General features: G+C 43.2%; 2 protein-coding genes across 2 annotated transcripts in view; both read right to left on the bottom strand.

Annotated features, from left to right (window-relative positions):
* Nucleotides 1–2,669, bottom strand: part of LOC131880686 (broad-complex core protein isoforms 1/2/3/4/5-like) — a gene marked incomplete in the record, with an annotated part of 9,587 nt that extends 6,918 nt beyond the window's left edge. The window contains 4 exon segments of the mRNA XM_059227368.1: nt 69–652; nt 899–1,102; nt 1,190–1,648; nt 2,017–2,669. Of these exon segments, the coding sequence (XP_059083351.1) occupies nt 69–652; nt 899–1,102; nt 1,190–1,372 (971 nt within the window).
* Nucleotides 2,670–10,471: 7,802 nt separating this feature from the next.
* LOC131880549 (uncharacterized) lies at nt 10,472–13,292 on the bottom strand. The gene is made up of 3 exons (XM_059227214.1): nt 13,047–13,292; nt 11,065–12,929; nt 10,472–11,001 (listed from the first exon to the last, which is right to left on the bottom strand). Exons 1-3 carry the CDS (start codon nt 13,248–13,250, stop codon nt 10,740–10,742), a joined length of 2,331 nt encoding a protein of 776 aa, XP_059083197.1. The 5' UTR covers nt 13,251–13,292; the 3' UTR covers nt 10,472–10,739.
* Between the last annotated feature and the right edge of the window lie 3,566 nt (nt 13,293–16,858).

The following is a 16,858-nucleotide window of genomic DNA, read 5'->3' as shown; positions in this document are numbered from 1 at the left end:
CCACTCCCTCCTCATTTCTCCTTGATTACTCTCCTCACTGGACATATTGTGCATGTGCTTTAACGGACCTTTCCATATCCTCGCAAATTTCCAAAGACCCATCGCCACCCTCTGTCGAATTGGAATGTGGAGGAGAAGCCGGCGAGGCCGTCAAAGACGATGTGGACCCTGAATAGTGCGGGGGTGTGGGCTGCTTGAGATAGCCGTTGCCGCTCTCATGACGTCTCGGGGTGGTTTTTCGGCGTTTCGGGGGAACTGGGGTCTCGGCGACAGTCAAAGGTGATGATATGGGTGAGACTGGGGTCGGGGAGCCCGACAGGTACTGAGCTAGGGAGGTGAAGTTATTGGAGGTGTTGCTCCGGTTCAGGGTAGGCGGAACGGGCACTTTGATGGGTGGGTTTAACAAGGGTCGGGAGACGGTGGGAGAAAGGCTGATATGTGGACTAGATTGGATTTGCAGTGGATGCTGAGTTTGGGGAAGATGTTGCTGCTGTTGTTGCTGAAGCTGAAGCTGATGATGGTGTTGTTGCTGCTGTTGCAAGGGAGGCGAGGCGAGTTGGAATTGCTGATATTGTTGATGAATAGACTTGGCCAAGTTGCCAGCTGACAAGGATTGCAATGCCAAGGGACTCAAAACTTGAGACGAGGAGTCCTAAAATTGGAAAGTTCGAAGTAAATCCCCTTTTAACAGAGTCCACTCAAGAGTATCTGTACGCCGTGCGCTGTAGCTCAATATCAAGAGGAGTGTAATCAATCATAACTAAGGACTTCATTATTTACAATCCTGCTTGGTTCGAAGGAGCCAAAAGTCCGATTCCCCACCATTGCTTCCTTCCTTGTTACTGAGCCATCTCAATGGTAGATACGAGCACATTCGGTTGCTTTCCTCGACTTTTACCTCCTTCTTGATCCCCTCATTAGATGAAGACAAATTTTGGTCAGCCAACCCCTTAATCCTCAAGACCTCGGCCGTCCTCAAAAAACTCTGGAGCCTCTCTGGTTGGACATCCACTTCTCCGCGGTAAACATATCGGACAAGACCCTCGACATCAGCGAAGGACGCATCCCGGAGAATAACCACTGGATGCGAGCAAGGGTTGTCCTGAAAGAGCAACTCACGTTCAGCGTTTCTCGAAAACGCGCTCAGAATTCATGAGACATTGACAGTCTCGCTCTCGTATTCTCTTACCTTGAAAACCTCCTTAAAGTAGTCACTACAAGCAGACAGGATGACCTTGTGAGCCTTGATTTTTCGGCCTTCGCATGAGAGTGTGACATCCACAAAGTCCTCGTCCACCTTGAGATTTCCTAATGCAGAGACAATGTTGGTCTGATAATTGTTCCATTTGAGACAAAAGTGTTCGGTCGGCATCTTCTTGGTGCGAGTTTAGTTTCTTCTGTGGGGTTGGGTTGACTTGAGCCTCTGAAGATAGACGGTGATCAGAATAGGCCAAGGCTTGTTTGCATGCATGTCTTCACTAAAATGCAGAGTAGGCCATAAAACATGACACTGTTATCATATGCTAGTTCACTGGAGTACGATTTGTTGGAGAAGCGGTGGCACTGAGTGTGTTTTCACAAGTTGTTGACAGGGGGAGTTTTCACTTTGTTTGTAATGCCCAAGAGGTGGATTTGAGACTAGATTGAACTAGAAAAAAGATGCATTAGTAGAATTAGGTGAATTCTCCGAAATGTGTGTTGGAATGAGCAAGGTTTCAAATTTCGCATCCAAAACTAATTAACGGCTCCAATTTGAGGCCCTTGCTCTCGCTTTGGCAAATGCAATTTGATCGCCTCAATCACGCGCTTAAGAATAGAGTTTGACAACAAATCGTTTTAAACGAAATTCGCTCTGCCCTAGACTTGTTTACCTAAGACAATGAAGTATAATACTGCGGTACAGAATGATAATTTGCCGTCGGAGTAATTCCTTTTTGCTGGGACCAAGTACTTGTCCCCAAAACACAAGTTGGCTCAATCACTGCTTGAACATAGAAATCTAGGTAAGGTACTCACTATTGGGATGGAAATGTGGCCACTTTTGTTCTGACTGTCTAGAGTCTGCTGGCCTTTTTTGCCACTGACTCCCAGAATGGAGGAAACGGGGATCGTAGCAGCAGCAGTAGCAGCTTTGGAACGGGTCCCACTTGAGACCAAAACGATGAAAGCTCTACTCAAACAGGACTGGAAAGACACGCACTCGGGCACACACACACTTACAGGGAGAAGTGGAGAGAAAGAGGACGAGGAGATGGAAGCAAGAAGTAGAAGATGGAGAAGGAGAAGAAGGATGCTGCACACTCCTGTTTCCTCGTCTTTCTTCTATTATGTGCTGTTGGTTCGCCAAGAGGTCTTTCCCAACTTCTGCGTTGGAGTTTCTCCTCAAAGAGATTCCCTTCTATTCCACTCTCATGTGCCTGCCTTGTTCCAAGTGGGGCTTCGTGGGGACCCTCACCGACCCGGAGAGACGAAAAGCGAGTGAGCGATGCGATACAGAGGCAAAGAACAGGGCTGTACGTTCATCCGAGATGGAGCCTTCTTCTCTGTCCCTTCTTCGTGGAACGTGTGTTCCATCCAAGCACTAACACTGCTTCTTCCCTTTCCACTCGTGTTCCTCGTAGTTCTCCTCCTCCTCTCTCTGGAGGCGGTTAGTAGTAGCAATAGCACACGGCAACTGACAACGGCAAAACTCTGGAACACTTGCACATGGTTGGAGAGAAGAATATCAACTCGAACCGAGACTGGGGCGAGGGGTTGTAGCAGTTTCAAGCGACTCCTTGGGTGTTGTGGTCGTTTTGCGTGCGTGCTTGCGTCGATATGAAACCATGCCCGCATTTTGCTCCTTTCGTCGCCGCTGTCAAGAGCGTAGCGCACGCACTCACTCCACCAACCAAGAGATTCGTTCTTTCGTTCCTACGTACGGTGGATGGAGTTTCTCATGTGCTTGCGCTTCCCTCCCAATGATGAGGACGATGATGATGATGATAATGATGATGATCTTGATGGTACGACTTGTATTGCCAGGCAATGCCTCTTTCATTGGGTTGCTACGTTCCTTTCGATAAATAATTATGAACATCAGTAGTGTGCAGGACAATTTAAAAGAAATATAAGTTGTACCCCAATCGCCTAAGTGGTGAAACAATCATGATTTGATGAGCTTGAATTCAATGTCCTGAGCCGACCGAGAGGCTGAAGTCCAGGCGCTCTCTTTTGTGTGAGTGTGTGTGCATGCCAATGCCGTCCATTTCACGAATGGCAAGATGCCGTACTCATCCACAGAATATCCTCCCTGACTGGCAAGAATACGCACAGAGGAAGAAAAGAAGAAGAAGAAGAAGAAGAAGGAGAGAAAGATGAGACGCGGCTGAAAAGGCCCTTTCCTCCACTCGGGTGTCAGTAGGGCCTCATGAGATTTTTTGGCAGCAAATCTCCGACTGTGAGTGTGCGAGTATGTGGGTGCGTGTGTGTTTGCCTTTCCTTATCCCATCAAGTCAGGTGATGGCCGGCCATTGTGGAGCGGAGCATATTTCTCCCTTATTGATTGCACCTGAACCATGAACGGAATTTGGTGGCGGAGTTCGCCGTCAGTGACATAATGCCCTCAAGTCCCCAAGCTCGAAGAAACGAAGGAGAGAAGGGAAAATCTGTTGGCCTCGAGATTTCATTGAGGCAGAAGGCTGGAAAGGATGCTGGAATTTGGTGGGACCTCGTCCTCGTCCTTCTCCTCCTCGTGTTCGTTCCCCTGTTCCTGCATCATGGGCGAATGGAAAGAGGCAGGAGTTGGAGAAGCAGAAGAAGGAGACGAAGATTGGAGGCCAAAGCAGAAGTTTGAGAGAGGTATGCCAAGCTCCTCTTGAGCGTTCAACATGCCTGGGATGGATACTTTATGACTTGGAGGAGGAGGGGGGAGAAGACACATGATCCTGCTTCAATTCCTCCTCCTCCTCCTCCTTCTCTTCTTCTTCCTTTTCTATTCCACCATTCCCAAACACGACACACAATCGTAGAAACCAGAGACTGGAGAGGCTACAGGCAAAGCTGGACGGGTGGTTGGATGTTGGATGTGAGGAGGGAGGTGGTTGGAACTGATATCACATAAACTCCTCAAGGACCTTCTTTCGTGGGTTGTGAGGACCACGAATCTACTACTACCACCACCCAACTTGAAATCGGGTAGCCAACAGCCACCATCCAACCATTGGTATATGTGTGAGAGGGTGAGGGAGTGTGTATGGATGTCGACTAAGGAAGTCAGAATGGTGGGACATGGCAAGGGAAAGTAAAAGGAACAAGGATTCTTTCAAGGTGGTGCTAGCAGTGGTGTCTTTAACGGTTCGCCACATGATTTTATTGGATGTGACACAAGTTACTCGATCCAGTGGCTCGTTCCACCCGTATTTGCCTCATGGAGAGGACAAGCAAAGAGTAAGAAGAAGCCTTAGAAAAGTGATGATCCGGTCATGTCGCTGTCAACAGGCCACTTTTTGTCACGTCCTCCTACATACGTATTGCACACGATTCATAATTGGGAAGCTCTATGCGTTGATGTAACCCTGTTCCATTCTTGTCAAGCCAGGGAGAGGGAAAAGAGAAAACCGTTCAATTCAAGATATTGGAGAGCTCATTTTCCCGGTCTGTCTCCACAGAGTGTGAGACTTGGAACTTTAGAGCTCCTTTTAAATGGAACTGTTGACGTCGTGAGATTGTTCAAGTGGAACAAATTCAATCATGAGGAGGAAAGAGCACGAGAGAATGACATGTTTTCAGGGAATTCCCAATCTACTTAGACAATAGAGAAGCTTCTCGTGGTCTTTTGTTCTCGCATTGGCAAGCGAGCCAGGGAGCTAGCAAGAGGTCCAGAGAGCGAACCAGGGGGGAGGGAGGGGGGCAGATTAAAATCGCATGATGTTCCTAACGAAACCGAATCCACACGAAATGTTCCAAATTTCAACGCATCTCCACGCAGTTGAACTGAAATTCATGGTTCTGTCACTTTTATACCGTCTCGCTCGTCTGGTGGGGACTTTATTGGTTTTATTGCCGAAATCAGAGATTTCAAATGGATGGTGCCAAAAGAGAGATGGGCCACCATTCCTTCATCCTCTCGATCCCCCCATTTCCTGCGTTCGCTTTTTCCCGCTACTCCAGATTCTTCTCTCTCTGTCTCTCTTGTTTGTTCTTCTTTCAATTTATGGCTCGTTGGGGGACTGAATTTAGTATCACTGGGATCACATTGGTTTATAGTAATTTGATGGCACACAAGACTGATATTCACTTGTCCTACCTGTCCTCTACACTGGTAGTTCACTCCTCAAGCCAGGTTGAACTCGTGAAGGTATTACAACGCCAAGTTTTGATCAAAACGGCTTGGGACATCGTAAAAATCTCAGAGTACCAGTGGATAAAGCTTTGGCCTGAATGACATTTTTCAACCAAGATACCATTTCCAAGAGCGCATTATGCTAATGAAATTTCCCCTCTGGTCCACAAATAATGCCTTTTTTTTCGTGAGCCCATATTCATATTTATTGTTGAATGAAGCTCATGGGTATTTGCGTATCATGTAGAGTATACTGTACATATATTTCATTGATTGAGGGCAACAGATGGATGGTGTAATTGTGTTTTGATGATCCATATCGTGTGGTTCCAACAAAATCGAGCCATGTTCCAGAAAATAGGGGCATTACCAGTGCGTTTGGCAATAACACCAATTTGGAAGCTCTTGTGGTTGGTTCTCAAGTAGCTCGCACACTGCCATTGACAAGGCACCCATTAAGAGGGGAAAGGACAGTTTATCTGTGCCCAATTGTAGTATGTACACAACCATAATCGACTCAAATGTACGAACAAGACTTTCCGAGCCAAAATTTGCTCATCTGGCAAGCTCATGCGTTTCAAAGAAGGAACACATTTTGCAAACACTCCATGATTTGAACCAAGTCATCGCTCTTGAACGATGTGCTGTAGGTGGAGTTCAATGACTTCATACGTCATGATGCCCGCTTTTGCATCTACATGAACAGTAGTAGTATGTACCACGTATGACGTATGCACACTCTTATTACTCGTACTAGAGTACTTGCCCTCGAAAGATTGCATTCAAGGTGCAGCAGAGGACCGTTAACGTCAGAACAAAAATCATCATGGCAAACCACTTCCAACAACCTCCAAACCAGCTTCTACCTTGATAACATGGCAGCTCACATGCAATTGTACATACACTCACTCACACATGCGTGTTTCTACTCAGCAAGCCAAGTGTCTGCAATTCAACCTAGCGATGTGCGAGGCATGAAAAATGAAACCACACAATGGAGATCTTTGGCCCGCTTCGACAAAATGACCTGAAAATCTGCCATAGCTTTTTGTCAGTTTGATGAGTTCAGAAGGCCTCCTCATTTTCTGAACAGCATAGGTCTATCTATTAGTTCCATTGTATCAGTCCATATCAAGGCCATGGGTGCATTGAATGGAAGAGTGCGAGCAAGACTCATTTCACGATTTGACACATTAATTCATTTGGATCCAACACTTTGGTTCGTTATTCTGAATTTATGACCCGTCATACTACTAATAGACACCTGGTCCTGTCGGGCTCTAAACTCTAGGCCTCCAGCAGGCCTGGAGGATGGACAATGAATGGCGAAAGTGTCGTAACAGCGAGTGTTGGCTCGATAAGAACACTCTTAATTAATGTCTCTGATTCTTATCATAATTTGTGGTTTTAGACCTGATACGTCAAGGAAAACGGCAGGAATTTTTACTTTAGCTTCATTTGACAAGATCCTGAACCGAACAGAAACCATGGCTCTTTTTCACTTGAAGTAGGGGCACTTAGTAAAGTATATGTTCCCGGAAAACACAAACAATACAGTTTGCAAAGTGTTTGACAATCGATTATGAGAGTCTTTGTGGGTACATATAGAACGTGTAACTTCAAAAGAACGTGACCCAGTGCTTCGGATTCAGTTATTATAAAGCAAATACGAACAATCTATTAAGTGCGTATACAAAAAAGTAGCTAACTCAAATGTACATCAAGTGCAAGAATATCCATCATACTCTAATGTGAGTTTGAAAATCGCGAATGGCTTGTTAACGGTTTTGTACTTTACACATTGGTCCTAATCTTCCGACGAGCGACGGGCATTGAACCCGACAAGCGTGAGTCCTCGATTTCATGAGCATTTTCCAGAGTCCTTCAAAATATGAGCTGATGGCCTGGTGGTCGTGCAGATAAGACGAAAAGGGAGTCTTCTCGGTCGGAGGCCAGCCAAAACCCAGCTGTCCAAGATATATGTCAAGAGCAAATGATTCTTCCTTCACAACTGCTGGTATTACTAATACTCATTCCTCGGAATCTTGGCCACTGACCCAGGACGATTGAAGTGCCAATCTACACGAGGTCAGGCTTATCTTCACAACCTGATTTTGCCGTTCCCAATAGCCATCTCATTTGATGTGGCTACATTTCCCCACTCATTACGTTAATGGCTAAAACAAGTCGGGACAATAAAGCTTCCACCAAGTTCAACGAACCCCTCACCTTGACTTACAAACCGGGAAAAGACTTTCACTAGCAGGGTTGGGGCTGCTGGATGGGAGAAAAGAGAAGGAAGGCAGCTACCACAAAGCCCGTCAAATCGTAAATATACGCTTATGCGCTCACATGCCTCGACAGACTCGAGGTTCTAACACGAGAACGAAGAGGCATCCTGCCAACGGTCATCCATCCTTCCATCCACTGAGTGACTCAGTCAGCCTCTCAGTCAGCCAGGTATTCAGCACCTGTAGCTCTTGCTGCGGTTTGCCATGAGGAACCCTTCAGGATTGCAGCTGCTGCGTCGCCGTCAACCTGGGTCTCACAAAATGATTGGCACTTCTTTGGACCTCGAACTGATCTTCAGTTGGGAGAGAAAAACAACATTTTACCTAAATCCCTTTCAACATACTCATCAATGAACGGATTCACGCAAAAAAGACCATAAGGAAATACATTATACATGTATCTTTTCGGAAAAATGATTCCACAGTGTTGGATAGCAGTCCATTAAATACAAAAACAGGGAGAGGCTTGGCTTGGTTCAATTTTGCGTTGAGTGACGCCTCTCAAATTGGACTGGAACTGTCAGACAACCAAGTCTGACACGGATTTTACTTTCAACTCAAGTGTTCAGAATATTTGTGCTTCATCACGCTATCATCATATGTAAAAACAAAAAAATACCGGCATTTTCCATTAATCCTTGCTTTCACCCAAAAGTTTTAATAGCTTATACCGTCAATGCCTATCATTGAGCGGCTCTGAAACATAGCTAACGTTTGGCATTGATGTTCGTACGAAAATTGCATTCTCAGCTCAGCCCACAAAGGGGTCAATGCCCGACGAGCTTGGCTTGGTTTTTGCCCTTCAAGGACATCGCGAATCGCATCGGAAGCGTGGATCTCGTTGTGCTTAGATACACACATACCCTACTCCCTCCAGCACCTGACAAGATAATAAAGAACTACAAAATATTCAGGGGCATTGAACTTAGCGATGATACCGCTTTGGCTAAGATCACAGATTATATTGGATCTACCTTCCCCATGGATTATTCCTAGTTACATCAATATGAAATGAATGTCGGCCAAAGAGTGGTTTGATTAATGATTTTGAACATCGGAGTAGCTAAATGTTGATAGCGATAGCTTTGAATAATGTGCTAAAGAGTCTCCACACGTTTTATGATGTATCATTCATTTCCCTCCTAGATATGTTGGGACTAAACCAATGCTGTGAAACTAATGCAAGTACTTGTTGAAATTTGATGGAATATTCCCAAGTGGCGATTTTCAAGGATGGTGATAAATCGTGATATTTGGCAGGTCTTCCTTCTTTGACTCGCTTTGAGGACCAATAATGTTCAACTAGTTATTTCTCACATTTTCATATAAGATCGTTTTACCCATCTAGCGCCTCGGATATAACGGCTCGAAAAAAGTATCAAAATATTTCTTCATCTACCGATATGATCATCAGCTTTCATCGCAAATTTATTGTTCCCGTATTGGCAATATCAAAAATTAACGACTTGTGTTTCGGTTCTTTTGATCGTTCATTTTCATTTTGAATGAATGGCCTGGGGCAGAACTTGCAAGGAAAATGCGCAAATGCTCATCAATCCGACCAACAAAAGATATAATCATCTGCACAACTTTCATAAAACATGGGTCAATTTGGCAGCGGATTTTGTTATCAGTTTCACACTATGTTCATGGAGGTCATTGAAGTACTCTCCATTCCTAAATCGAATGTGAAGCCCACTAGCCACCCCTACTTAAATCTACACCGCTGTCAATAAATCAAAGTCTTTTCCCTATGATTTAATGCACATCCCAATGAGACCTACTGGGAGCCCATCCACTAAAATCTTCCGATCAAGGACAAGTGCATCGGGTTCCCAGGCTAAACTCAGATCTGACGCACAGAAATTCTGCTACACTACCTCTGGGCGCAATTAGTGTAAGACATTCGATTTCATGAGTGCAATAACAGGTCTCGGCTGGACGACTCCTAAGAGGTCGTTCACCTTTTTTATCGTACATGCGCTGAAGTAATATCCAGTGTACAACTACTTTCGTGCCCGGGCAGATCCCAGCTAACTACGTACGGTCTGTGCATTTGCGAGTGCGCAGAATGACTTTGCGTAGATACGTAGGGCTGGAACGAGAATGAGGCGGAGAAGCCCGTATGGCTTCCAGCAGCAGACAATGATGAGTTGGATTTCCCCTCAAGGACAATTGACGCAGAGGACATTCGACAAAGTGCATTAGAGCAATGTCCACATTAGACGCTAATTCAATTTGTATGTGTTGAGTTAGGGATAAGTCGCTTATGGTGTGTGTAATGAACAATAATTGATTGCAAATTGGAGCCGATGGAAAGAAAAGTCGGATTGGTTCCCATTATGGTTTTAATCATGTGCTGATGGTCTTGGCTGGCTCATAATTAGGCATTTGTCAATTTCTTTATGAATGCCATGAAGAAGTGCAGTATTACAATTGAAGTGGTTGCACATGTAATTAAAGCAATAACAATAACTTTCCTGTATCAAGTAGATTATAATTCAGGAACAGTTTGCTATTCTGTCTGCTATTGTACAAATTAAACACCATTTACGATTGTTTTGAAAAACCTTTTGCGAGATAGTCTAAGATATTTCTTGCCTATAATTTGTCTATAGGAGTTCAGTAGAAATATAGGGTTTGATTTCATATCTCACACATTATCATATGCAAACCTATGGGCTTAGAGAGCTCTTGGCTGGCTGGAAAGAATTTTACGGTAATTTACACAGTTAATGGCAGTATACCTAATAATATGAAAATATGACTTGCCATATTTCTGTCCATGTATACTTAGTAAAAGGGCGACGTCCTTGCTGAGTTTCACCCAAGACACTGCAATGAAAAAACATTCAAATGTATGTGCGCCAACTGCGCGAAAACATAATTGTATTTTGTAATTGACGTATATTAAGCATATTGTTTCTAAGGCAATTTACCAAGATTTCAATTGCTGTGACTTTCCATGCATTTAATTAGAACAACAATTGAAATCTTAAGACCAGTTTGCTCAATATAATCCGCAAACATTCAGATGAAAATGTGAGGTTCAAACGTAAATAAGCAACGGGAGTTGAGAGGTTGCGTGAAATAAGAGCGCATCCTTGCGTTTTCGATGTCTCTGATTACTTAGTCGCTGCGAGCATTGTTCCATTTTTTCTGATATAGGTTACTCCAGCTTGGACCAACCAGTACAATATTTCGATCATACTTAAGATGGAACATCCCGAAAACAAGCCAATGGTTCCTCCAATATTTGAAATCATATCTATCGGCGTGACTGTTGCTGTCTTGGTGATTCGAGTCAAGGTTTGAACGATCATGTGAACTTCGATGAAGCTCAATTCGGAACGTAAGGTTCCCCATGAGTTGATGTACTTTCCATACCTAAAATGATACAGTTTGTGCATCAAGGACAAAAAATGTGGCCTCATCAATCTAGAGTTTTACCCTAGCTTATAAGCAAATGTTCGGTCTTGCTCAGAAACAGCTGCATCTGAAAAGTTCCGATAATCGCAAACCAACCAATTCTCTCCTTTGGAACCCGATGTGGGACACTTTTTGGTGTTGGTCCTCAATGGTCTGGCAGATAATGTTTTAAGTTCGTAATGGACCGCCTCACAATCGTTCAAACACTCAATTTCGCATTTTTGCTTCCATTGTGGAAAGTTGCTCCATTCGGTCGGACGGTATCTTGTCTTTGGATTGGTTGAGCGTTCTCGCACAATCTTCTGAAAGCAAGCATGGCCCATAAACTCACAAATTGTGGCTTTAGGGATCTTCTCCTTCAAATACCAAGGCACACATCCGCAGTGTTCCTGGGCATTGGACCATGCACATTCCAACAGGCAATTAGATTTCGAATAGAAGTCAAACCATTTCAAGTTCTTCTCGTAATGACCGTAGCATTCTCGACTCGCCGGATCCATGGCCATGAAAGCGTCCGTGTTTTCCACCGAAGATGAGGCCACGAAGCCTAGATAGGTGCTCCATCCGGGTTCCATCAGTATTTGGAAAGCGTTTGACAACGAGCTCGAGTCAGCCATGGATCCAATGGACATTACGAATGAGTTCAAATCGTCATTGGCAGTTCTTGGTACTTCCAAATCAAATACCTTATGCATACCAAAGCTGTCGCCAAAGTCATATGCAAGTTTTTGACCTTGGCCCAAGTCATTGGTTTGCACAGCGCGGATTTCGTGGAACAAATTGCTCTCATTGCTCCATTTTGGCGTGTTCAAGGCGAAACAAAGTCCGTTTTCGGTCAGAATCTCATCCAAGCAATTCGTCGTTAGTGGAAAACCTGGTCTTTTACACAAAGGAAAGGATTTGAAAACCTTTTCTCGGGTTGGAGCGTTTTCCCCAGGATAAAAAAAGCGCAAGATTTGAGTCAGTCGGGGAATACTTTTGGTGGCGTTTCCAACAAGTTGACAATAGTGCCGACAAGATTGATCAAGGCGGGATGAATTTTGACATGACTTGAATCCTTGTTGCAACCTTAAGCATGGGTGCATAAACTCTGTTTGAGGTTGAAACTCGAGAAAAGTAGACGCAATTTGCTCCAAAGGCACGGTCCCATCCAAACCAAGGTATGAATTGATGGCTTTCATACTCATGTCTTTAATTTGATTGCTCAGTGAAGAGTCTTTTCCTGCTGAGATAAGTAAGTAAGTTCCATAATTGTCGATGGCCTTCAAATGGGCACAATCGCCTTGATTAGGAATTTTGTCCCATGGAATAAGTTCAAACCTCATGGTGGTTGAGAACTCATGGGCCAATTTCGAGGTTAGAATTAAATATCCCCTGATGACATTTGTCCAATCCTCGTCGTCAAAATTTGCTTCCAAAACGGTTTTTTCCATCTTGACGTCTTTCAATACTTTTTGGACTAAATTTAAATCCACTGACGAATTGTCGTATTCAGCTTGGCCACGAATTTGCGAAAGTGTTTCTTGAACACTATGATGAATAGCTACGCCTTTCACATTTTTCTTGAGCCGAACAAACCCTTGGATTTTAATGAGAATAGCTACAAGTTCACACGTCTCCTTCATTGAGTTGGATGGAGGACTACATAGGGCGGAGGTCTGATTTTTGAGCTGAGCTTTGAGGCTTTCCAAGTTTCTCTGGATAGTATATGGCGATTGAATATAACTCATAATAGAAGAGCCACACGCCAACAAGTCGAATGATCGTCGAAATTGAATGGTGGTATTTTGACTCAAGAACTCTGGGTTATTGAAAACATCCATGACCACTTTTCTTGCTCGACTACTGACTGGACAAATTGTGATAGTGGGTAGTAAAACATTGTTCTGAAAGTGTTAACATAAGCATTTTCAGAGCAATCATGATGTAAAATGTTCTTTGAAAAACATCAAAAACCCCATCACATCGTGATTACGCTTGCATTCGGAAATCTAGATCGTTACCTCGACTTTTACCACATCAACGGACGTGACCACTGCTGGATTGGTTCTCCATCCATCAACGTTCAGATAACTGATCCAAATGGCACACGAGAGACTGAAAACCAAGCAAAAAATCCAAAACAATCTCCCCAATGGATGGGATTGAGGTCCAACGTAACGCAACCCATGGATGGTGGATATGTCCACAAACTCCTTGATGCTCATGGTGGGACTGAACCACCAAGTATGGAACCCACTCGATCTCCGTTCTCCATTGGTAGCAGCTTGTCCCGAGTTATTGGAATATTGAATGTCTCGCTTGTGAGCACCCATTCAAAATAAGTATGAGGACGTTATTGATTGGTATTGGGTTTCTTAAATACTTATACAACACACGTTCTTATACTTGCCGTGCTGGACGCATAGTAGTAGTTATACTGTAACGAATAACCCGCAATGAAACCTCTGGTTGTAAAGCTCACTATTTCATCATGAAAACAAAGGTTGTCAACTTTATTGCATTTTTTACATATTTAGACGAGCAAGAGGGAATTGAGACAGGCACTGGGTGCTCTTTCATAAAATGAAAAGTTTTATACTTTTAGCAACTGGACCAGACAAAAAATGATGTTCAAAATTTTGAATGTTTTGAGGACACTAACGGCAACCTTCGCCGTTTTGGGTGCATAATTTAGGCATGGCAGTTTAACCCATTTTTTTCAGAAGTTACAACTGGTTTTGTGTAGAATTTCTGGAACAATATTGCCCGAAACTAAATGTTCCAAACAGAAACTTCCGAAACTAATCAAAATGCATCTCGCAAAAGAAAAAAGAACAAAAATACCAAAAAATCCAAGCAAATTTTAGTGCTTCAAGAACATTGTCTATTATTTCCTCTCGTCTCGCTTGAAATTCTTCGTTAATGTAACTTGAGTTGCCAAGTTAGTAATCGACGTCGACAATCGATACATCTGAGTCGCCATGGCGGTCAACAAAGACAGCCATTAGAATTTGCTGTATAAATATCTGAAGTCTTTTGATTTGTTACTCAAAAAGTATATTTGATACCTTCGTACTTTTATTTCTAACATTCAATAGAAAGTAGTAGAAGAAAACGAGAAAAATAATTGAATCGATTCATTGGAATTTGCCTAAAACGTGATTCAATGAAATATCGTTGCAGCTTGATAAACGTCAACTGACCTGAAAGTATGCTTGTCCAGTACATCACCAGTTTAGCTTAAACATTCTAGTGCTTTAATCTTCTATGCATTCCTCCAAGAGCCACTAGATTAGGAATTTCTTCTCTCGCAAATTGACTATACTGGGTGGACACTTAAATCTGCCGCCACTTTGAAGCTCCATAACTCATGATTAATTGGACAAAAGTTAAAGAGATAGTTTCAACAAGGGGGTTATACTCCCTGTGGATTTAGATTTCAAAAATGGTTGCTCCAGCTCAATTTTCTCTTACATAATCAAATGAAGAACATCCAGGCTCAATTTGAAGCCAAGCTGAAAAGAATACATTCCAAGATTTCTGTCCCTATGCATATGTCCCCAAGATAATCAGGAGAGTTAGAAAGGCTTTGGTTGACTTCGATTATGACTATGGGACTGTGAGCAATCGAAAAGTCTATGAAAAGTCGCGAAGAAAAGCGATGATTTTGCCAATTTGCTTCATTACCATCAAAGAATGTCTATCAGGGTCGTTTCTCGTTTCCCGTTACATTGGAAACCACGCCGAGTTCAGTCTTAAGGCATCTCGTCGTCTCCTAGGCACTTACAGTGGATTGTGTCAACTTTGTCTTCTTTATTTCTATTTAGACCCAACAAAATGGAAAACACACCGCAATTTTTTTTTGTATTTGGGGTGCAAGGGTCAGAGGGTTAACATCGCCCGGCCAGCGAAGCTAGCCATCACATCATCCGTATAAAGTTCCAATAGGCATTGTCGTAGTCCGTATCAGATTGGTTCTCCGTCTGTGGGCGTGGTTAGCGTCTAAAAGTTTCCTTGAGAAAGGTCGGGGAGGAGAATCGAACCGAGGACATCTCTCATGTTAGAAAACTGCTCTAACCACTACACCACGTCTCCTTCTTAACGTCTTCATTTTTTTTTCGATCTAAATCTCGTTCTTCTGCGTGTATGCCTCCCCTTGAGATCATTCAGATCAACCTTTTCCATTACATGAAAGGAGGTCTTGAAGGGGCGAGAAACATTCATTAATTAGTGTCTACATTTCAGTCTCGTCTGACGGAATTTGGATTTCATAGGGAAAATCTCGTCAACGAAGCTGGCAGATTTCAACAAGCTCGTCTTTAATTGTAGCAGTTGAAACGAAATCATAAAGATATGAACGAACTTGAAACTAGAGTCTAGAGTACGGAATGTTTAAAAACACTTGCTGTCACATATTCCCCCCAATTGAACTGAAAACTGCTTGAAGACCTCCAAATCTTGAACACTGCTTGACGGGAAACTACAAGGTAGCTGATTTTTCTTCTTTTAAACGATTTTGGATTTTGCGCCGTCCACGGTGAAAAGTTAAACGGCATGAATTGCCCTTTGGATGGTAGGCAAGGTCAAGCACGGTAAAATATCTGATCTTGCAATGAATTAGAATTGGCAAATACAGATAGGCCTTGTACGTAAGGCTGGTCTGGGATTGTGTTTAAAAACTTATCCAAGTCGGCTTAAAACGGCGGCATTGGATCATCTAATATGTAGAACTGTCGAAGGCAAGTCGGATATACTACGTGTAAAACTTCGATGGACTTTCTCTATTCTTTGAAGTCCTGCAGAGCTCATTGGTGCTCAAGTGGGAGATGCATACTCCACATGGGGCTGGACAATAGATTTGTAGAGAGTCCGCATAGTTATTGAACGAGGGATTTAAATGTTTGGTAATTCCCATTGCATGTCTGAAAGGCCTTTGCCACCTTGAGTTCAATGTGCTTATCGAATTTACCCGTATCCTGAATAATCACCCCCCGATCTTTCACTGGCCCAACTTGTTGAATGGGATTTCCCCCGCTGTCTTTTTGAACCTATTTTGAACCTAGGGGGATATTACCAAATGTCATAAATCTAAATTTTTTACCATTAAAAGCCATATTATTTGCCGATAACCATCTATATACATTTTCCAAATCCAAATCGTCTTCCAACCTCGAAGTGCAAACATCCGTTCTTCCATGGACCAGCTTGCGTAGTAAAACACAATATATATTTTTGGCTAGATACTGTATTGGCGATATAAAGATTATAAAGAGTATTGGCCCAAGGATGCTGTCTTGTGGTACACCAGATGGTTCACTTTGTCAAGGGCCTTCGCAAAATCTAGATATACTACATCCATGAGTCATGAGTCTGCAATTTTGTTCTAATATTGTCGAAATGCTGAATCTGTTGCGTAATCGTACTTTGCCGAGTGCGGAAGCCGTGTTGCCCTGGGGGTATAATGTCATCGCTATCTAGATACCAGTTTAACCATCATGATTTTTTTAAGTACCCTGGACGTAAATGATAGAGGTCGATAATCATGGCTGGGTTGGATTTATTACCCCCTTTGAATATGGGTATGACGTGTGCCACTCCAAGAGACGAAGGAAATTCTCCCTTGTCCAGTATGGATCTCATTAGATAGGCGAAACCTGGAGCCAGGACCGTAGAGCATTTCATGAAATTGGGAGGTCACTCCATTAGGACCTGGAGAGGTAGCCACTTTCCAGTCTTTAATCGCAGTTAAAGCATCCAATGTCGTTATGTTGAAATCACTCAAACCATTGTGGCTATTGCCAGTTGAAATAGTTTGCACTTTCATAGCAGAGTT

This window comes from Tigriopus californicus, chromosome 5, assembly GCF_007210705.1.
Source record: "Tigriopus californicus strain San Diego chromosome 5, Tcal_SD_v2.1, whole genome shotgun sequence".
Classification (NCBI taxonomy): domain Eukaryota; kingdom Metazoa; phylum Arthropoda; class Copepoda; order Harpacticoida; family Harpacticidae; genus Tigriopus; species Tigriopus californicus.
This window is presented reverse-complemented; position numbering and strand designations above follow the sequence as displayed.

Excerpts from the sequence above, each read along its gene's own strand:
- LOC131880549 (XM_059227214.1), bottom strand. The coding sequence starts at position 13,250 with ATGAGCATCAAGGAGTTTGTGGACATATCCACCATCCATGGGTTGCGT. Across the intron at positions 12,930-13,046 it reads TTGATGTGGTAAAAGTCGAG|AACAATGTTTTACTACCCAC; the intron begins GTAACGATCTAG and ends TAACACTTTCAG. Across the intron at positions 11,002-11,064 it reads ACATTTGCTTATAAGCTAGG|GTATGGAAAGTACATCAACT; the intron begins GTAAAACTCTAG and ends GTATCATTTTAG.